This window comes from Malania oleifera, chromosome 2, assembly GCF_029873635.1.
Source record: "Malania oleifera isolate guangnan ecotype guangnan chromosome 2, ASM2987363v1, whole genome shotgun sequence".
Lineage (NCBI taxonomy): Eukaryota > Viridiplantae > Streptophyta > Magnoliopsida > Santalales > Ximeniaceae > Malania > Malania oleifera.
Window position 1 is genome coordinate 39111312 of NC_080418.1, and position 23565 is coordinate 39134876.

General features: G+C 35.6%; 1 protein-coding gene and 1 long non-coding RNA gene across 2 annotated transcripts; one reads left to right on the forward strand and one right to left on the reverse strand.

The window, feature by feature from the left end:
* The first annotated feature begins 17073 nt into the window (after nt 1–17073).
* On the forward strand, nt 17074–17601 carry LOC131148138 (uncharacterized). Its single transcript, XM_058097876.1, has one exon. It carries the CDS (start codon nt 17074–17076, stop codon nt 17599–17601), a length of 528 nt encoding a protein of 175 aa, XP_057953859.1.
* A 626-nt stretch (nt 17602–18227) lies between these two features.
* LOC131148759 (uncharacterized) lies at nt 18228–20224 on the reverse strand. Its single transcript, XR_009135061.1, has 2 exons — nt 19386–20224; nt 18228–19205 (listed from the first exon to the last, which is right to left on the reverse strand). It is a non-coding gene; the product is annotated as an uncharacterized LOC131148759 (long non-coding RNA).
* Between the last annotated feature and the right edge of the window lie 3341 nt (nt 20225–23565).

A 23565-nucleotide genomic window follows, 5' to 3' on the forward strand; every position in this document is an offset into this window, starting at 1 on the left:
TTCGGTTTCCATTTTCCCTTTATTTTATTATTTAAATACCATTTTTATTCGGGTCGTTACACATTGTATTCCACACACAGGCTTGAAGAGGGAGACAAACTATTCTTTGAAAACCAAATAAACTAAATCTCAATGTCAGATTAGGGTTTCAAAGATGTTAGCAATAATATTCAAACAAACTCAAAAATATTTTCTTCAATGTAACAAGCACAAGAGTTGTTTGAAAACAAGCTTTGAAAATGATTTTTGCACACAAAAATATAGGCTTAGGTAATTTGCAATAACAATGCAAGAACCACAACCTTCCTAGTATTTCCACACAAGAATTATCAAGTTAAATCAGTGGAAGAACTTGATGCTTCTACTCTTAATAAAATCAAACAATCAATATAATCTAATAAGAGTATTAAAAAGTATGAATGAAGCACAAGCACACAAAATATACTCGCAACACTTGCCAGATCAAGAAGGATGATGTGTATAAGTGTTTTGGAGTATTATAGGCTAAAGAAGGATTTTTGAATTTGAGAGAGTTTGGCCCTAATCAATTTTGCTAATCCTTGCTAATTGTTGCAAATGAACAGGTATTTAAAGGCAAAGAAGGATTTTTGACCGTAGTGGACAATAAGGATATTATTAGGATTGTTTTAAAACACATTAACAAAAATTAACCCTATTTAAAAACATTAACTACGGTAAAAATAATGTCTAACCCGAGAGCATTGGTTGACCGAACGTGAGGTTCGATTGACCAAGTGACCAAATTCGGTCAATCGAGAGAAATTTGAACTGAGAGTTCGGTCAACTAAACTAAGTGTCCCAAGGGCGATTTTTCATTCTAGTGCGGTTCGGTCGACCAGGTGAATTTGAACTGAGTGGTTCGGTCGACCGAGCAGTTGTGGCATCTCCCGAGGACCTTCAATCGACCAGGGCATTGAAGTACTTTCTTGGTCGGTTGACCGAAAGGTGAAAGTGTTGACCAAGGGAAGTTCGGTCGACCAGCATAATTGAACTGGTCTTGCTTGGTCGACCGAGCCATGGTTAAACTGTTGACCTGATGACTGGTTTGGTCAACCGATAGATTTACATTGTGAAAGTTCAAACTGTTGACCTGATGACTGGTTCGGTCAACTGATAGATTTACATTGTGAAAGTACGGTCGACCGAACATGCATTTTTAATGCATTTCGGTTCAAGTCCCTTATACAGAAACCCTATTCATGTGAGCATATATATTTAAAGAAGATAGGGCATATTTTTATAAATTATAGGGAGTCCTATGGTTAGTCTAGGTTTCTTTTAGGACATCGAAAAAATTCGGCATCGGTCGACCGAAGAATGATCCCTAAAGTCAAACTACGGTCTTGAACTTTAGTTCTTACATGCATGCCATGCATTAATTATTATAGATCGTTTTTATATTACTATTACAGACCCAATATTAAACTTATAAAATTATAACAATGAATCTTCTAGGTCTTCTTTTCCTTCAACATGTGCCATCAAATGATCTTTGTTAAAATGAACCTGCACATAAACTTGATAGATATCAAATACCCGATTATTTGTCATAATCAAAACAGGGTATGACCCATAGGGTTAACATAACTAACTAAATTTCAGTCGATTAGAGCAATACCTGATTTGAGTCAGCTTATTTCTATGCAGATATCGTGTAAGAACCCGAACTGTGATAAATAGGTTAAATAAATAAGAGAGGGTCAAATTGGGAAGTTGGCATATTTCGTCGACAAAGCCATATTTCGTCAACGAAGCCTTTGTTCTTCTCGTCGACGAAATTCAGGGGCTCGTCGACAAGGAGAAGCCGAGGAGTTTCAGAAAAACCGGTGATCTCAGAATCTTTGACGAGGCCATCGACTCGTCGACGAAGACAGTGGAAAATTCGTCGACAAGGACACCATTTTTTCGACGAATTGGGCTGGATCAAAGGGCAATAAATAAGAACTTCTTTTACTTCCTCACTAAGTAACTTCAAATATCTCTCTCTCTCTCTAAACCACTCCCTACTCTCTCTCTCTCTAGATTTCTTCGCCGATCGTTGATGGAATCGAAAATCTGAAGTTATCACGAGGATCGTGGAAGGATTCTCTACAATTTCTACTAATCGGAATCTCGTTTCGGAGATTTTTGGGTTTTGGCGAAAAATTGAGGTAAGGCTCGGTTTTCAATTCTAATCCGATAGTTTTGTAGGTAACAGTTTTGTGAGTATATTCTGTATAGTGATTTGTAGGTTTTGGAACTCAGTTCGTTGTTTAGGGACCTTGGAGTTCAAGATTGGCTATTCGGGGAAAAGGTAAGGGGAACTATGTTTATATTGGTTATTTTCGAAATTAGACTCGGTGGAACTATGGTCCATGGTCCTGTGTGTGTTTTGGCTATTCATTTGGGAGGATTTAATGGAGAAAACTATGAGTTTTTCATTATTACAGTTTTGGAAAAAAGGGGGCGATGGGCTGCATCCCTGATTTTGTTGAAAACCGTGGGTATATGTTGATTTATACTGTGATATTGGGATGATCGTGCCTTGACTTGTTTAAACTGTATTTGTTTGAAAAAACATGATTTAGATTACTAAATGAGTGTGGTTTGTTTGGTTATATGAGCATGCATGTGTGTGTGATATGTTGAAATGCTAATAGGAACGCGGTTTCGAAATTGTTCCAAGTACTGAGAGTGTCCAACTCTATATCCGAGGGCGTGTATTTTACCACCTACCATGTGGGTAAGAGTGTTTGGCTCTATATCCGAGGGCGTGAGCCTATTCCGGTAGATCAGGCCGAAGGGTGTGGATCCACCAATTTAGCGCTGGTATGATGCCATGGGAGTCGGTGACTAGCCATGTGCCGGTGGCGCCGTGTTCGCGGGTTGGCTACGGGCCAACACCGTATGTCACGGACCGGCTTCGGGCCGAAGGGTGTGATGACACTAAGATTGCTGATCATGTGTATGTGTATGTGTGCGTGTATGCATTGTGGAAACTAGTACTGGATTGCATTTAACTACGTGTATGTTGCATCATGATAACACTCAAATGCCACACACCCATATAACCTATGTTCTTCCTTACTGAGAGATGTTTCACTCCTGTTGTACGTACATTTTTACAAGTCCTTCGAGTAATCGGAACTAGCGTCCTGGTGTAAGGAGCGTAGTGGCCGGTGTACTGCGTTTAGCGCTTGGGTAAGTGCTAGGACTGTATTTGGTGGGTTGCCATTTTGAGATGTGTTTGGGCACTCGTTTGTACGTTTTGATAGAGTATTGTGTCTGCTCTTATATAGACTCTGGTATGGTACTGCATATGTATGTATGGTTTTTTTGCTGCGTATATATTTGTGTTTGGATGTGTTTAGGGTGCCTGGGAACCCCATGGGGTTGGACCCTCATCTTTTGTATTGTATCTGTGATGATTTGTATAATATAGGGATAGGTTAGGTTACATTTTCACCCTTGGGTCCCATTTCAGGGTTCGGGGCTTGACAAATCAGATGAAGAAAATGAGTGTTTGGTCAAAAAACCTTCGAAAATGGAGCTGAATATAGCTCTAAATTCTATCCTAAAAGACAGTAGTCCTGGTCCCGATGGTTTTGGTTCAAGATTTTACAAATCTTGTTTGGACTTTGTAAAAGAGAATTTATTGGAAGCTGCCAAGGAATTTTTCAATGGAGCGCCTCTCCCTAGATTTTTCACTTCTTCTTATTTTGTTTTTATCCCTAAAGTGAAGGATCCAAGAAGTTTTGAAAAGTTTAGACCAATTAGCCTGTGTTCTATCGCCTACAAAATTTTTTCAAAGATTATTGTAGGTTGATTGTCGAGATGCCTAAATACAATTATCTCTCCAAAGTAAGGGGCTTTTCTCCCTAGTAGAATTATTTTTGAAAATATTACTCTGGTGTAGGAAATGGTTCACTCAATCAATAAAAAGAGCAAATGAGGGAAATGTAATATTAAAAGTGGATATAGCTTTGATTTGGGTTCTTGGAGGGTTTTGAATTTTCTAGTCAAGTTTATAACTTGATAGAAAAATGTGTTAAGACCCCATGATTTTCGATCATGATGAATGGTACATATAGGGGTTTTTTCAAGTCCCAAAGGGGCCTTTGATAAGGCGATATACTATCTCCATATTTATTCATTTTGATAGAAGAGGTTCTTTCTAGACTATTAAAAAAAAATTGAGGAAGGCCAGGTTGAAATTTTTTATCTTTTGAGGGGAGCTCCTTTAGTCTCTCATTTATTATATGTGGATGACTTGCTTGTTTTTGCTAACGAAGAAAGGAGATCTTTGAAGATGCTTTTGAAGACATTGGATTTGTATGAAAGTTGGTCTGGCCAATTAATCAACAAAGAAAAATCATCTTTCTTTTCATCTAACAAGATCAACATTTCTAGAAGAAGAGGGCTATTTCGATTGATGGGTTTTGTGGAAGGAAAATTTCTAGCGATGTACCTTGGGGCACCTTTGATTTCTAGATGCCTTACTATTAGAATGCTTAAATTGTTGGTCTCAAAATTCGAAATAAGGTTGTGAGTTGGAAGATGAGGTTGCTGTCTGAGGGCGGTTGTCTCATCCTTATTCGACATGTTTCATCAGGCATGGCGAAACATACGCTAGCTATTCTTTCAATTCCTTTGGTGGTGATCAGAAATATTAATTCCATTCTCTCTTATTTTCTCTTAGGGGAAAGTAATGGTAGGGCGAAAATGAAATGACATGTTTGGTCAAAGATTTGTAAACCCTTACCTGAAGGGGGTGTTAGCATAAGGGACCTTAATGACGTTCAAAGATCTTTTCACATGAAGTTTTCTTGGAGACTTATAACATTAGATAATCTTTGGACCCGTTTCTTTAAGGTTAAATATGTTAAATTAGGACACATGAATTCAACCAATTCTACTCCTGCGGACTCTCAGTTTTGGAAGACAATCTTAAAGGTTTTTCCAGAGGTATATGAGAATGTTTATGTGAAGGTTAGAGAATGAAAAACTTCTTTTTGGTTTGATAAGTGGTTGAGCGGTGGTCCCTTTGCTAAGTGTTCTTACATGGTCCAGCATCCTGAGTTAAAGATTCAAGACTGCTGAGAGTCTGAGAATTGGGATACCAATATGTTGAAAGAATTGATAGTGATCTCCAAAACGGATGAGATTTTGTTGTCATTTATAAAGCACAAAGCGGGGCTTGATGTATTTATTTGGAAGCCTTCCATAAATGGAAAATTTTCAACCACCACGACTTGGGATGTGAAAAGAATTAAAGGGGAGCAATGCTCGTGAATGGAGTGGGTATGACATAAACTACTTCCTAAGAAAGTATCGTTGTGTATGTGGAAAGTCATATTCCAATCTCTTCCTGTAGATGAGAGAGTGCGAAAATTGGGAGTTGATACGGTTTTATATAGCAATTGATGTGTGAATAAAATAAAAAAAAGAGTCTCTCAATCATGTTCTGAGCACGTGATCTATCGCAAGTATGGTATGGAAGAGAGTAGTGTCTGTCTTGGGAATTTTGAATTTTGATGTTGAACCACGGAGGGTAAAAATTAGCAGATGGTTCAAATGTGCCAAAAAATCAACCCAAAAAAGGTACGGTTATCGGTTTGTTACCTACTACAATTTCTTGGAGAATATGGCTCCAACGTTGTAAAACCCGCATGGAAGATAAGTATAAGTCGGGGAATACAGTTTGGTTATCTGTGAGGTTTTGGCTCGCAAAAATTACAGAAGGCGTGAAGGGTTCTCTGCTCTTTATAGATTAAAATTTATTGTAAGAGTTCCAGGTGAAAATGAAAATGTCAAAGCTTATAACTCCTGGAAAAGTAGTCTGGTAAAAGCCTCTAGTAGGTTGGTTGAAGCTAAATATTGATGACTCTTGTAGAGGAAATACGAGTTCTTGTGGTGGTGGTGGTGTCATCCGCGACTCATCGGGTAATATTAGGGCCGCTTTCTTTGAAAAATTTGAGCCAAGTACAAACAATGGAGCAGATTTGGTGGCCTTTAATAGTGGTGTTCGACTTTGTAAAGAGTTGGGATATTATAATATTTTTATTGAAAGAGGCTCGAAATTGGTGGTGGGATGACTCACATCAGGAATTTGTACCTCTTGGTACTTACAGAACTTTTGGGAATTATCAAAAGAGGAGTTACAAGGTCTTCATTTCTCTATAAAACACCAATTTAGAGAAGGTAATCAAGTGTGGATTTCTTGACTCGTCAAGGTGAGGGAGGCAACACGAGAAGATATTTCTTAGGTGATGTGCTACCAAGCAAAATGAAAGGTCTCATTCATATGGATAAGATGAGTGTTCCAGGCCTTCGTTTTTAATTGACATCTTTTGGTTTCTTCTGGTTTATGTTTGCAGGTAATTGACATCATCTCGTAGGTAACTTATTCAAGTTTGTTTTTATTTAGTTTTGATTCCATAAGGCATGTTAAGATTGTTTTAATTGGATTATGGTATTGGTTTTTTTATTATTAGTTTTGATGCTTGGAATGATTTTTATAGTTTATTTGTAAATCTAATGTGTCATGCTTGTAACCACAATATTCCTCCATCATAAGGGAGGGCTATCAATAAAATTGAGGTTTAGTTTAAAAAAAAATGCTAACTTGACCGCTAGTGGGAACGAGCCATCGCTGACATCAGTGGGAAGATATGCAGGCCAACTCTAATTAGAGCAAGAAAGGGCATGCCCTTCCATGCCCAAACCTGCAGGAGAAATCGCGGACCTCCAACTGATTGCACCCCTACACAACCAAGCTAGCACATCTCTTTGTACAACCATGCAAGTGCAGCGCTACCTCAACTATATGTCGATGCCCTCTCCAAGTCGCTCAGTAGAGGTAAGAACATCAACGATGCATAGTATTACAACTTGTACACGAACAATAAGTCGCACATAAGACGTAGTATGTACAATCGAGCATACTGCAATACATCCTCCTCTGATGCATCATCAGCAAGATTGGGTATTGTATCGTCCATCCATGACATAGATAGAGACGAGCCAATTCATCTGCTCCGACCAGTGGGGGGTTGCATCCAAGTAGTCTAACACACAACATGGTCCAGTCTTATTGTGTCGTGCCCATAATAGTGCCGTCATCGATAGGTAATTTTGTAATGATAGCGACATCCTGCAACGTTATCGTCGCCTTGCCACAAGAAAAATGAAATGTGTGCATCTCAGACCTCAAACACTCTAGCAATGCACTAATTAAGTGATGATCTAGGCGAATGTACCAAATCTAGTACAGTAGATAGAACCCCGCTTATTGAATCCAACGAAATGCTTCTGGGATAAGCATACCACTATGTTTCTAATGTACACACACACTGATGTCCTTTAAAGGCATCAGAATGATCCTCCTCCCATGCCCTATATGAGGGATGCAGGGTCCCCAATATCAAGACAGAAGAATTAGTTGGACCAAACTCCGTGTCTAAATATTAAATATAATGGAAATCTAAAATGAAAGCCAAAACTAAAATTTATGAACGTGGTGGGGAGCATGCAGAGAAATATTTTAGATGAGCAGATAGGAAGTCATGCAAAGCATTTGCACTATTTATAGGGGTCAGGGGTGGGGGAGCATGCATCAGGCCCCCGGGGGGGGGGGGGGGAGCATGTTGCGTCTTAGGAGAAGCATGCGCTTGTGAACTTGGAAAGGGTTTGAAAGGGTGTTAGGTCGCGGGTGAAGAAGGGGTGGCTAGGGTGAGTCCACGTAGGTAAAAACCGACTTTTGGAAAGTCGGTTTTTAACTTTTCATTTTTTTCTTTTTCAGTGGTGTCAATGTCGGTTGCAAGGAAAACCAACTTTTGGAAAGTCAACTTTCCCCTTTTAAGTTTTTTTTTTTGCACTCCGGATTCCGTGTTGTTAGGTGCAAGGGCACGGCATGCAAACACGTGGGCAAACAGACTTTCCAAAAGCTGGTTTTCCCTTTTTCATTTTTTTTTTTTGTTTTTTGCGCTCAGTTTTCCATGCGCTAACTGGTACGTTACCAATCAGTCGTCTCGTCACCTGACACATCACTGACATGCGAGTTTTGTAATTTTTTTTTTTAATACCAAACCAATTTTTGAAAAGTCTGTTGGTTGGATACAATTGTATATTATTGCTCATTCCGTCCATATTTATATTTTAGATTTTATATTTTTATTAATTTCGTAAAAAACTCGCCTCTCGTGGCTAAAGGGTCACCCTCTATGACATAGTCCTCCACCCCTTCCCCTTCTGCCCCTTCCTTTTTATCCTGTTTTTTAAAATATATTAAATAATACCTTTTCTGGAAAAATATTTCCCGGAATAACCCTAACGTAATCTCGCCACTTGGAGTAGCGAGATTTAAACAAATCTCGTTACTTAGAGTAGCGAGATTTAAACAAATCTCGCTACTTGGAGTAGTGAGATTTAAGCAAATCTCGCTATTTGAAGTAGCGAGATTTGCCACGTGTCATTTCTATAAAAAAAAATTATTTAATATAATTTTTTAAAAAATAATAAATCAGGAAATAAATTATTCTGCGTAATAAATCGGGAAATAATTTATTACACAAAATAATTTATTTCCTAATTTATCATTTTTTAAAATATATATATTAAAAGAATTTATTGTATAATAAATTGAAAATTTGAACTTTATTTTAAATTACCAATTTTAATTGTACTTAAAATTATATATATATGCACTAATAGTTTGTTAAAGGGACAGAAAATATAACGTTCAAAAATATTTTTTATTTTTAAAGAATGTTTAAAAATAATAATATATATTTAGAGTTTGAAATTTAAATTATGAATATGATTTTTATGTATTTGTACAAAAATTAAATATTTTTTTATAATTTTACCCAAATTTAAATTTGACTCTCGAATTCAAATTCCCAAATATAATTTTTATTTTAATTATTAATTGATTTTTTATGATCGATGAATAGAAAAAATCAAAGTAAAAAGTTGATTCTTTTTAAGAGACAAAAAAAAAAAAAAAAAAGTGTGTTGGCTTTTTTGAGGTTAAATATTCTTAAGTCAAAGATTTGTATAATTAATGTATTTATTTGTAGATTCTAATTATGTGGGATACTCTTTCTAAGACTATTTCTTAAGCGTTTCCACTTATTGTTTTGTTCAATTAATAAAAAAAATGAGAGAAAATTAAGATATGATAATTATGTATACATTTATTATTCAAAGTAAAGAAGAATTATCTTTATTATAAGAGATGAGAGAAAAAAAATGTTAAAGACTCGCTTAATTGTGGAAAATATTTTTTATTTTCTAATATTTAAAATTTTAAAAAGTTATAAAAATTTAGTTTTTTTTAAAAAATATTTTGAATATACATATAAAAAAGCTATAAAATTGGGTGTAAATACCCAAAAAATATAATAAATAAAAGAAATTGAAAAAAATAGATTTTCGCCTGAGAAAGGAGAAAAATCGGCGATGATTTTCTGAAGAGGAGAGAAAATCCGTGACGGTTTTGGAGATTTGTCGCGGGATGGTAAATAAAAACCATTTTAAACTCTAAATAATTCTCTTTACATTTTTTTAATTTATTATTTATTAAATATAATTCCGCCTAATTATCAACAAGACATTCAAACTATGATCATTTGTTACCAACTTTTAAAAATTAAATTGTGGTATCCAAAATAATATGTGAATCACTTTAATTTAAAATTTTAAATAGAAGATAGTATTTTTGAGATTTAGTGAAAAATATAAACATATATATTTTAAAATTTTGAGATTTGTTCAAAAATATATATATTTACCTTTATACTTAATATAAAAATATATATTTTAAAAAAATTATTCTGCGTAATAAATTATTCTGCGTAATAAATCGAGAAATAATTTATTACGCAGAATAATTTATTTCTCAATTTATCATATGTTAAAAAAATATATTAAATAATATATTTTTTATGGAAATGACAAGTGGCAAATCTCGCTACTCCAAGTAGCGAGATTACGTTAGGTTATTCCGGAAAATATTTTTTCGGAAAAGATATTATTTAATATATTTATAAAAAAAAAGGATAAAAGGGGAAAAAACTCCCTTTCTTCTTATTGTCTGTCCCTCCTACTTCCAATGCCACAGTGACAGAAAGATTAATTTTTTTTTATTAAAGTTAGTTGTTGATTATGGAAACTTCCAAAGCAAATTTAAATTGATTAATAAATTAATTAATTAATTAATGATGTGGGAAATGGCGCCAGAAACAGCGGGATCTCAGCCGTTTAAACAGTGGTCCAACCTCCCAACCAACCAACCGGAAAATATTATAAATAAATAAATCCACGGAAGGTCAACTTTTTGTGGAAAATAATTTAATAAAAGTAATATCAGATGCGCATATCACGTGGGAGTCACATTTCATATTCCCACAAGACGCTTTCTCTGTGGACGAAAACCAATGGGCAGGGGTTTGTCACTTGCGACCTTTGTTTTCTTTTTTATTACGCCCAATGCCCTTACGGATCTATGGGCAAAATATTAAAAAGATAATATATATATATATATATATATATATATATACATATATATCTTAAACTCTTCCATAAGTTACGATATGATTATTAACCTTCCTCCCGATTTTTTTTAAATAATGGAAAGTTATAATATCATTAGTTTATATTTATTCAAATATGTTAAATATTCGATAATCTTTCAATTGCATGGATGGAGGGGTCACGGGCAAATCTAAGGATGAGAACATCATCAGTCTCTTTGACCTTTAATTTGCTTTATTATTACTAATACATTTTAATTAATTTTTATTAATTTTATATTATTATTCTCTTACTTTTTTCTTAGGTTTATTAGATAATTATTAAGATTAGACCGTAAAATAAATGTCTTGAATTCTTATTTTTATATTATAACTAATAAATCCAATGATTAATATATATATATATATATATATATAGTATTATCATAGGCATTAAGGATCAGTATTTAATAATAATGGGGACTAGGGACTAGGTAAATAATTTGATTGTCATTTGGAGGTTTAAAGGGGAAAAAAGTATTTATCATTTAAGTGCATTTTTATCTAATAAAATAGAATTTTATACTAATTGCATTTTTAGTATTTTTAATCTTTAAACTAGGAGTGACGATAAAGATGTTAGTTTACATCCTACTTAATTTTCTCTTGATCCCTCTTTCATTCCTTTCTAAAACACGAAAATTTTAGTTTTAACCCTAACTATTTATTTGGAATACAAATAATTAAGAAACAAAAGTTCTAAGCTTATTCACGCTTTAAAGTTGCTAATATTGGTATGATAGATAGCAAACACCAGCATGTTAAAGCTTGATATACATTGTTGATCCACAACCTAACAGTTTAAGTTTTTAAGTAAAGTGGTTAATCTAACATGGTGGTATCAGAGTTGGTTATTAGGAGGTCCTAGATTCTAATATTATTGCCAGCAATTTAAAAAAAATATATTGCATTCTTATTATGGATGCTATTTATCGTGCGGGTGAGTGTTAAAGTTTGATATACATTATTTGCCCATAACCTAACAGTTTAAACTTTTAGATAAAATGGTAATCTAATATAGCATACCATCCCAACCTCATATTTATGTTTATGTATGTTTGTCACATAAATTAATTACAAAAGCTTGTTCTTTAATTAAAATTAATCTAAGTGCCACAACCATTTTCATTTTTTTTTAAATCTTGCTTTAGTGTTGAGAGAGAGAGAGAGAGAGAGAGAGAGAGAGAGAGCTTCTGCTTCTACTTCTACTCTGCTGCTTTTATAGAATGTTGACAGGGCGGGAATAAGTAGCAGTGGCAGGTCCCTTATCCACGTGGCCTTCCGGTTTTTTAAGAAAGATGACAGGTGAGATTTTCTTCCTAGTTTTTTTTTTTTTTCTGTTCCCAAACCTTTAATGGTTGGTTTGGATGAAACATTTTACTTAGAAAAGGAAAGAAAAATAAAAGAAAAGAAAATAAGGTGAAAACTTATTTTCTATTATAGTTTTTTAATATTAAATTATATGAAAAATGAAAATTTATTTTTATATAATTAAAAATTGAAAACATTAAATATTAATGATGTGTACAATTAAAATTATATTTGTAAAATTGATATATTTTTTATTTTTATTTTTCTCGATAATCAAATATGAAAACATGAATTTTTTAATATTTTCCTTTCCTAAATATTTACTGAATTCTAAACAGGACCTTAGAAAATTAACCTCCCACAAGAAGCATCAAAACGCTATGATTAATCCAATGATTGGTGGACGAAACCACATAGTTGAGTCAAAGATATTAAGTCCATAGAAAATTATATAGATTCATCTTTGATTTGCGAGGTCAATGTCGTGTTTGTTTTCTTGTTATTACTTTGATTCAAGTGCAAACCAAAGACACAATTAACCTAAAATATTTAAGCCTAGCTAATGGGCCAAAGGCTTACACTTGTTTAAAATTCAAAACCCACAAAGAATTAATAATTTGGGTATATTAGATCCTTCAAGAGTGCTTTGTTCAAGACTTCACATTTTTGTACTTTAATGATGAGAAATCACTATCATAATTTGAAGGTATGAGCATGTTAATCTATGGAAACTTATCATCTCATTGAAAGGTAAGGCATAAAAGATAAGAAATAGAAGGATTTTCAACAAAAGCCTTTGTGACAACATCAAAAGTGGCAGAATCTAACAGGGTAGGTCCCACTCCTTTTAGGTTTGAGAATGTGTGGTTGGATTATGCTTCGTTCAAGCCATTAGCGGGAATCCTTTGAGGAGAGGATATAGGGATGGTTTGGGAAGGTTTTATGTTTATGAGGAAGTTGAAATATTAGTAAGTATGGTTGAGTATTTCCTTGGATAAGAATGAGTATGGTTGGACTGGACTTGGCGTAGTTTTGCCACTGTATGAGCTTGACTCCTTTACTCTTTAGGTGAATTTTAATAAGACTTGACTCTTTTTTTATCATTGTAAACTCCAAGTCAATGACACTTGGCATGTGATTTTTAACCCACCATATCAACAAGGTTAATATCGCCAACCTATATATATATATCTATATAAGCCCAAAGTATGGCAACCACAAAAGAAATCTAGGCTTACTTACTCCTTTTAGTCAATTATATTAATCAAATCGACTAAGGGCAATGAAGAAAGAGATGTGCACTAGTCTCTTCACTCCTCATCCAAAGTACACAAATGTTGGGGGACAAGACCTTACTAAATCTTCTCTAAAGCAAAGCATTGGTATTAATTTATAACATAGCCTAAATCATAACATAACACAAACAAAGGTTTTGCTTTTAGTTTGTGATGGAATCTGTAAAATTGGGACAGCTATAAGCTAGTATCTTCTGTTGGATAGAGTTAAAAAAATCTTATTTTGTTTATGCTTTCATTCATTATATGCATTTGTTCATTGAAGTTTAGAACTGTTCAAGAATCGTTACTATACATTCATGTTTTGAGTAATTAATGTTCAAAACATGCCCAGTGATTGTGTTTAATAAATATAAAGGGAAAGGGGGGGGGGGGGGGGACAGTCCAGTGCGCAAAGCTCCCGCGTATGCCGGGTCCGGGGAAGGGGTAGACCACAATGGATCTATAGTACGCAGCCTTACCTTACATTTTTGTAAGAGATTGTTTCAACACTTTGAACCCGTGACCTCCAGGTCACACGACAACAACCTTATCGTTGCGCCTAAGTTCCCCTTCTTTGTGTTTAGTAAATATATTTTCAAAAAAAAAAAAATCCTTGACTTAGGGGAAGTAAAATCAACCACAATATTTTCATAAAAGGGTACACAGCAAAATTTAACTAGGTAAATTACATTATAAGCAAAAATTTGCGGCAAATTGAGTTTCTATTATAAACTGAGACATTTGCTAAGTTGGAGGGTTGAGCTTCCCTCCTAAGTGGAGGATGGACCACATACGTTTGGCGAAGCCCACCTAGACATCATGGCCTATGCCCAAGTGAATGATGGTCATTGCTTGGTGATAGCCTACTTGATCGGAAGCCCATACAGGAGATTTGGATCAATGCCATTCTTGTGATCCTTCGGTAGGAAAGAGCATTTTAGAGAAGCCAAACAAAAGCCTCTGTGACAACATCAAAAATGGCAGAGTTGCTGCATGCGTGGAGAGTTGAACAGGCCATTAGAAAGGCAATGTGTTACTGTTGAAAATTTTGGTTTGAAGGTGTCGTCCAGTAAATTTGACCTTGTAATCAGATGGTGATTTCTCATTCAGTTGAGCACTAAAGCTGAAAGCTTGATAGAAAGACAAGGATGCCCTGCTTCATTTTGGACGGTGCAATTGAGGTTTAGAGCTCTCTTGAGCACTATTTTGTAGCTGTGATTTCTGCCCCTGTTTTTTATGATACCTCTGTCTACTTTCTTGTTTCATTCCTTGTGTGTGACAACATATATGGTGTGGTTGCCTAAAGTATACTTTCGTGTACCCCCATTACGAGGGAATATATATATATTATGTAAATATTTGTGTGATTCATTCATGTACATTTGCATTTTGTAAATTCTCAAAAGGAGTAACACAAAAGACTTTTCGAATTTACTTTGGGATAATGTTATAATTAATTAGGTACTGTTCATAAAAACGGGCGTGTAGAGGGTGCTTGTACCTTTCCCTTGCGTAACCGAACTCTCGATCCCTGCTTTGATAACGCAGACCATTCTACCCTTCATTGGGTAGTAATCAAGTATTCTAACCACACTAAAAGGTTAGGTGCAACTTCATTCCTATTTTCCCCAAAAATTAAACATTACATTTTTTATTCGTCGACCCCGGGCACCTGCACGCCCGGGACGTCACGACAATTATCATTAGCAAATTATTGTAACACTGTTAAATGTATTAAAGAAATTTATGCATGTTTTTTTTTTTGTAACAATTAGTATGATACCACATGCAACACACATGCAATTTAACTAGTAGTAATAATAATAATAATAATAATAATAATAATAATAATAATAATAATAATAATAATAAAGGAAAAATATCTTTGAATTTTTCAATAATAGTAACATGCAATAATAATAATAATAATAATAATAATAATAATAATAATAATAAAGGTTTTGTTGTGAACAATAATAATAGTATTTATACAAGAAAATATAAAATTAATGAAAAGAAAATGAATATGGTCCTCAAGAAAGCTCCTAAGGAGTTTCGCAAGAAGAATTTCTAAGGCTTTGATTCTAGGCTTAATAAAGCTAAAAACTATTGGGATCTGGCTCAAATTTCTCTGCTGAATAGTTTTGTTCCTAGTGACCTGTCACCGGTAAAAAGTTTGCAGGAGTAATTTAATCTGCTCAGAGTGAAGGCAGAGAGCAAAATAATAATTGGCTTAAGCTGGGAGATAGAAACAAATCATTCTTCTCCTCCATGGCTGAAGCAAACAGGACAAAATCTTAGATTACTTTCCTCGTGAAAAAGGATTGTAAGAGAATCAATAATTTTGAGGAAATTAAGAGTAAATGCTGGATTTTTATACAAATCTTACTGGAACTAAGAATGAGAAGCCAATTTCTTGCGATCTTGAGTTGTTGAAACAGTTGCTCAACTTTTCTTGCAATGAGAAGCACAAGGCTTCTCTTGTAAAGCCAGTTCAGAAGAATCAAATAAGAAAAGCTGTTTTTGTTTTTTTGTTTTTTTTTTTTCCCCTGTTCAGAATGAGAGAATGAGAAGGCTCCTGGGCCTGATGCTTTCAATGCAAAATTCTTCAAAACCTGGAGTATTGGTAAATGGGACTTCAGTGAGGCAGTTCTTTCTTTTCTTAAGGACAAGAAGCTTCAAAAGCAGGTGAATTCTTCCTGTTGGTTTTAATTCCTATATCTCGGAATCCTACTTCCCTGCAAACTTCAGACCTATGGCTCGCTGCAATATCATACACAAGACTATTACAAAGATCGTGCTCAGAGGCTGCAAGGCTGCCTGGGAGACTTTATTAGCATAAATCAGACAACCTTTGTGAAGGGAAGGTCAATTCATGATAATTTGTTCCTGGCTCAGGAATTATTGCACAACTATTATAACAATAAGGGTCCTCCAAGATTTGCAGTTAAAGTTGATTTGAAGAGGGCCTTTGGTTCTTTCAATTGGGATTTTTTCATGAAAATTCTTGATGTCATTATATTCCTCTACTTTCTCTGCTAAGATTAGGGAATGCATTACTACCCTTCACTTTTCTCTATCCATCAATGGTTCTGTTGAGGGTTTCTTCAGAGGGAATAAAGCAATAAGACAACGTGATCCCTTTCTCACTAAGATTCTTGGAACTGCAGCTTCTAAAGGGGAATTGGGGTTCTATAGTAAATGTAAGAGGCTGAAGATCACCAATTTCTGTTTTTCTGATCATTTCTCTAATGGTAGTGTGAACTCTGCAAAGAGCATTGAAGTTTTCATTGGAGCTTTTTTACATGCTCTCAGGCCTTAAAGCCAACCCTATCGAGTCATCAGTTTTACTGTTGGTATCTCAGATCCTATTAAACAAGAGATAATGAATATTTTGGGTATGAAGGAAGGGGTTTTTGCCTGTACGGTATTCGGGGCTTCCTTTTGTTTCTAAAAGAATCAGCAAAATTGATTGTTTTTAGCTGGTGGACAGAAACTCTAATAGAATCTGTTGTTAGGCTAGTATGTTTCTTTCCCTTACTGGAAGGTTTCAATTGATAAAGTCAGTGTTATTGAGCATTCAAAATCATTGGGCCTCAGCTGTTTGACTTCCAGCTTCTGTACTCTCTTGTCTGAAGAAAAAAACAATTGAAGGCTTTCCTTTAGAAGGGGGATTATATAAATGCTAGGGGATGTAAAATCAAATGGAAGCTGGTCTGTAAGCCGCTCCAGAAGGCGGGTTCGGATTGAAGAGTTCGGATTATATGAGCAAAATTCTTGCAATTAAACTGCTAGAGATTATCTTTTCCTTTTTTTAATTTTCTTCGGGTAAAATGGATTCACTACTTCAGAATTCAAATTAGAATTAGATGTATTTGCGCAATAAAGCCAACCCCAAATTGTACCAGTACATGGAAGAGGATTCTGAAGATCAGAGATTCTGTTTTAACAATCTTCGGATCTGTTTGGATAATTGGCATCCAAAAGGCCCTTTCGTGGAGAGTTACAGGGCTAATATTACAAGGGATTTCTCTCTTCCTCTAAATGCAAAGGTTTCTGCCATAATAAAAGATCCAAGCTGGTCCTGGTCCAGAAGATCTTCTGCAGTTGTAAATGATATCAAACACATAATCAATTTCATCCCAATTCCAGTTAAGGAAGATAGAAGGATATGGACTCACTATTCATCAGGTGATTTTACCTTTTATTCTGCTTGGGAGGCTATAAGAACTAAACAAGGTATTGTTCCTTGGCATAAAGCAACCTGGTTTAAGGAGTGCATTCCGTTACAGGCTTTTGTTCCTTGGTTTGAATCCTGGAACAGGCTAAATACAATGGAAAGAGTTTCAAGATGGTGGGGATCTCAATCTACTCTCTGCTGTTACTGTAACCAAAGCATAGAGAAAAGGATCATTTATTCCTTGCCTGCTGCATTATAAGAGAAGTCTAGCAAAAAGCAATATTCTCTTTTGGTTCCTTGCAACTTTGGTAGTTGGTAGGAAGAGATAGAGAGGGTTGCTGGAATGGATAACAGTGTTGCAGCATCACTAGCAAACTCACTTGGGAGGCAGTATCTACAGGATTTGAAAGGGAAGGAACTCCATAAGCTTTGAAAATTTATCCTCCAGTCCTGATCCTATTCTAAATGAGATTGTTGGAGATGTTAAGGAAGGATAGTTGGTCATTGGGTTCTAAAAGGTTTTTAGGTTCTGATGATTTGCTATTTTTTAGTTTCTTCGTATGTCCTCATGTTTTGCTCTTTGTAATGAAGCTCTTGTATTCAGTTTTGTGCTAAATTCTCTCTCTTACCTTCTAAAAAAGTTAATCAATGATCATAATACAAAACTAATAATAAGAATGATAATGATGCCATAGGAACTCCAGCCACCAACAATAACAAGGTAACAGCAATCATATTATATCCTGATAACAATAATAGTGCCAACAGAATAGTAAAAGTAGGCACATAAAAATCCTTTCTTTTTATTTTTTCAATTGTTAATTTTTTTGGGACTTTTCAATGATTTTGAGAAAATGAAATAACTTCAAATAAACATAAGATGACTAACAGAAACATAACCCTTCAATGATCCTTTTTATTAGAATTTTAACATTTTCACAATAAATTCTTTTTTCTTTTAAGTTGTAAAGATTCAATCAAAACTACGACAAATGAAAACAAGATACATAATTAAAGGGAAAAAAACAAAACAAAACAAAACCCTAAACAAACAACCAAATTTTGAGCTTTTTTTAAGATTTTCTAAAGGGTAAAATCTACAAAGGAATTAAAAATAAAAAATAAAAAATAAGAAAAATACAATCGGGTAAGTGTCAAATTGGGTTAACTTGACCCAACTGCTGGTATAAAGAGACAAACTAGGACTGAGGAGGAGCCAGGAGGGGATTCTTTTCTCTTAACACTGCAGCGCAAAAGGGCAGGGAGGGGGGTCGCACAGCACTTCTGAGGGGCCACTGTGCATGATGTTGGCAGTCATCCACTGCTTGTGGAAACCAGGTCAACCTGACCCAATTGCTTGTATAAAGGGGCAAGTGGGGATTAGGAGAAGAGGATTCTTTTCTCTTCTTAATACAGTAATGCAGAGGGGCGGGGGATACAGCAGCGCATGGAGGAGCGAACCGCCCTGGAAGTTTGTCCACCACTAGTGGAAATCCTCCAAGTGTGCTCTTTTTATTTTCTTTTACTTTTCTTGTTGGAGGCCAAAACAAAAGCATAAGGTGCCTTCTTTAGCACCCTCCCCCAAAAAAAAACACAACTTCCTTCAGTTTCTCAGACTTCCGCAAGTTTCCTGGGAACCAAACTGCAAAGGTCCCTACTTTCTATATTCTCCCCAAAATTCTCTCGTTTCCCCCAACACTCCTGCTTATTTTCCCTCTTGTTTTCCTAATTCCAAAACATCATGAGTACATCCCCTATGATTTCCCTTCACTTATTTTCATTCTTTATATATAGCCTTTAGTTATCTTACCATCTCAACACTATGATTAAATGATCTGGTGCTTTTCCCTCCTATGCATTGAACTGTTGAAGAAATTAAACATTGGGGATCAGTTGAAACGTGTGCGTGAGACCAGTGTCGTGTTGTGGTGAAGCTATGAACCACACCAACACTCAAGGAGCATGCTATGCCTAGGATAGGAAACTGCATACCAATCACACAAGCAAAGAACAAGTCATGGTTGTAATGGAATAGGTATATACCTGACTACGTGCCTAGCTTTATCAACTCCTTCAGCCATGGCCCCCTCTCTTCTGTTTAGCCTCCTCTACGTGTAGCCCCTTGGTCTCTCCTTCTTACCGCGTCTCTACTGTGTAATTCCCTCCTCTAAAGCCTATCTGCCCTTTATTTTGCACATCTCCAACAACTCCCAAACACATCCCCACCATCCACAAATTTAATCAATTAATTCTTCAGTTAATTTCTGCATTGATATTTTCCTCCATTCTTGCTCGAAGCTCAAAACTCGAACTCTTAGATTCAACAATGAAAACCCAACGAGAGAAAACACTGAAACTCTCAGGTGAAGCACTTTAGGAGACACCATTGAAATGTCTTCAATGGAAGCTCCTTTTTTTTTTCGGCAGAACAAATATCCCAACCCCTTAATTCATTTCAGCATGGGCCAAGGGTGAGATAAAAGAAACTGAAATTCAAGTACAGAAGAAGGAAGAAGCCATTAATGGCTGCAAGCCTCCGAGACCAATTTGAGATTTAAGCTCCAAAACCCATTTGAAAATCAACAATTTCTCCTCTCAAACTTCCTGGATTTTCGACCGAGCGAATCCCTTCAGCCTTCGTGACAAGATCAGAACATAGGAGAACAGAATCGTCCCCGCATCAGCTCCACTGCGATTCCCGCAGGAGTTCTTGGCCCTCGGATCATGCTCCCCTCTGTAACTAACATTGCCGTATACCCTTTACCACAGAGAGGGCATGTAAGAATTTTTGGTTTGCTGCTTTGTTTTTGGCTTGAGAGAGGAGGTTGGGGGCGTGGGGAGGGACAAAAGGCTGTAGATGAGCTTAGGGGCGTGCAACGGACGGTTGGCCAGTGAATTAATTGAATTCATTATAGCTAAACCGGTGGAACTATCCTTCTTATCCAACCCTTGCGGCCTTGCCTCATCGAACTGAATTTTTGATTAATTTAATTAATCAAATTTAATCAAATCGAATTATAATTAATTATGAGAGAAAAAAGTTATGATTGTATGCTTTAAAAATTTAACTTTAAACAACCTCAGATTATGAGTCTGAGAGGCGCTTAAGCGATGGCCAAGCAAGGGCTAGGGTGACGGTCATGGGCTCACAGCGAGGGCTAGGGCGACGGTCACGGGCTCACAGTGAGGGCTAGGGCAACGGCATGGCATTTGGCGATAGCTAGGGCAACAACAAGGGGCCAAAGGTGAGGTGACTCAAATTCTTGAAGTCTTTACTCTCGATCTTAAAGCCAATTAGTCAAACGATGGGACGGAAGTTTGGATTTGGAGTAGGGGTGAATAGTGAGCACAACAGAATGACGGAGTGGTTGCTGAAGTTTGGATTTGAAGGGCCGAAGGTTTGCTGGATGGTGTGGTCACTGACTCGCTAGAGGGCGGAGGCTAGTTGGTTGTCGATTGGTGTGGAGGCTCGCTAGAGTTGGATGGCTAGACGCTGGAGGGTCTGGACTCTGCAGGCTTGAAGTCTCAATTCTCGAAGACGCGATGGAGTGATGGACATTGGTCGCTCGTTGCTCATCACTAGACAACTGGGAAGTTGGAATGGCCGAATGGGAAGTTAGGAACCCCGACCCCCAAAGGCAAAGTGTGGAACTAGAATCATAGAATCTGTGGAGTGGACTTAATGGAGTGTCGAGTGTGGAGTGGACCATGGAACCCTAGTTATAAATTCTATAATTTATATTTAATTATTAATTAATTATGTAATTCGGTGAACCGAAATTAAATTTCTCCACAACCGAACCGAATTAAAATTGAATTGAATCGAACAGATCGAATTTGGTCGATTATTTCAGTTAATTTGGTTTTCACCGAATTATGCACACCCCTATATGAGAGAGTCCAAGTTGCCTCATAAATTTTTGCTTGCATTGCCTATTGGCTTTTCTAGGTTTCATCTCATTTTGATAATGACAAACTAAGGCATCTAGTTGTGCTACTAAGTATGTTTATAGGGATTAAGGTATTAAGCACAATAATAGATGCAAATTGGAAAGACATGAAGCATACAAGATGATGATATTTGGCTATGAACATGGAGCTTATAAGGACCAAGCTTGAAGACTATGGCTATGATTATGGAGCACATGAAGTCCAAGCTAGAACAAATTAAAAGAATTTATTCATGTATTTTGCAAACAGAACCTATGTGAGTATACTATCATTGATTATGTGAAAAAGCTCATAAGTGACTTTAGTTGGACCCTAGGCACTCTATATTTCATTAAAATCATTTTATAAATGTTCAAAAATTATTTCAAAGTGTTAAAATCATTTTTGGAATGAAAAACCCCAAAACAAGATTCCCCAAATCCCATTCTTTTTTCTGTTGCTGCATTGATGTGCAATTTTTGCTATCAATAGCTTCTCATCTTCAAAAATGTTCAATACAAAAGTTGTGGGATTGTTTCTTAGCTTTTTGTTGATATCAAGATCTCTCTATTTGGAGTTTTCTAACAAAAGTTATGCCCCAAATACTGAAGGGTGTTCGTAATTGAAATTTCTTAGAAACTTAGGCGACCGAACCAGGACATTCGGGTGACCGAGTCTCAATTTGGTCGATCAAAAATTGCATCAAAATGCCACAATGGCCATAAAATAGCTAGTTTTCATAATAATTAATTCTTTTCAAATCCCAACGGTCATAAAATGGCTAGTAGACCATCTTGCCTATAAATACAAGGCTTATAACTTGTTTTAGTAAGAAGGAAAGAGAGATATACATCCATTATACACATCCAAATTTTTTGACCTTGATTGAAAATCCTTTTCAAGCACTTTGCTTTTCTAGTTCATTTTTCAAGTGCATACTTACTCTCTTGCTCAAAATCATTCTTGAAATCCATTGATTGAAGAGAGACCTTCTAACTACTTTTTAAGCTTCATTCATAATCTTTTGAGAGTGTATTAGAATGTAGAAATCTGGAAAATAATAGCAATTAAATAATATAGAGAAAGAGGGATAAATGGGAGAAAAAGGAAAATTCAAAAAGGAACTAAAGTTAGGGTTCGTCGATGAACTACCTGGCTTCGTCGACAAATGCCCTTGTATGTTCATGGACAAGCCTCAATGTCTCGTCGACGAAAAAAATACCGAGAAGGGAAAATTTAGACCTTTGGTTCGTCAATGAACTAATTACCTTCGTCGAAAAACTCTCTTCATGGGTTCGTCGACGAGGCCACGTGTCTCGTCGACGAAGCCACATGGACAGCTGCCAATATATAGCCAAAAAGCACATTTCAGCAAGGAAATCAATTCCTCTTTCACTTTCTCTCTCTACATTTCGGTTTATCCACCTTCTCTCTACGATTCAGCTATGTTTCTCCCCGTTTTGATGATCTAAAGTTACAACGTTGATCCTGGGGAGATTCTCTACAACTTAACCGGAGCAGAATTTTGGTTTGAGAAGTTCAGGCACCATCCCAAAATCAGGGTAAGTGAGTTATTTTAGAGTTTATATAGTTAGTAGGCTTTTCTGAACCCAACTCTTGTGTTAGATGAAAATATACTGAAGTTGAGTTGATTAAACTAGGGTTTTTGTGATTTCAGGATTTGGGTTTCCGAACACCACAAGCATAGGTTGAGAATCCCAGCAGGTGTTTTCTCAGGAACTCAGGTAATATTGATAAATAATTAGTAGTTTAGAATTTTATGGATAAAAGAGTTATGTGAGCCTGGGAAAAGACGATTATAATTATTATTCTGAGTTTTGGTTGATTGAATTAGGAAATGTACATTATTTCAAGGTTTTGAGTTTGGAACGCCGCGGGCGTGAGGATAGAGTTGGAGTCAAGCTTTCCAGTCAATTAGGTAAAAGAAATATGCTATGCTAGTAATTTTAAAAAATTTTACCAGTAAAATATATGTATTTTGGGATATGAATTCTAGATATTTTAGGGTATGAGAATTATGTGTTTTCAAGGAAATTCTACAGATTATAAATTATCTTTATTTTCAGAAAATACAAGTTATAGTACATGGGTTTAATTTATTTAATTGCGTGGCATGAGTAAATATCAATTCAGTACATAATTTACACAGCTTTCAAAGTATCATGATTTATAGTATATCTACAAAAAGATGTTTTACAGAATTTACAGAATCATGATTTACAGTATACACACAAAATATATAGATTACAAAACCATAACACTCAGATATTAC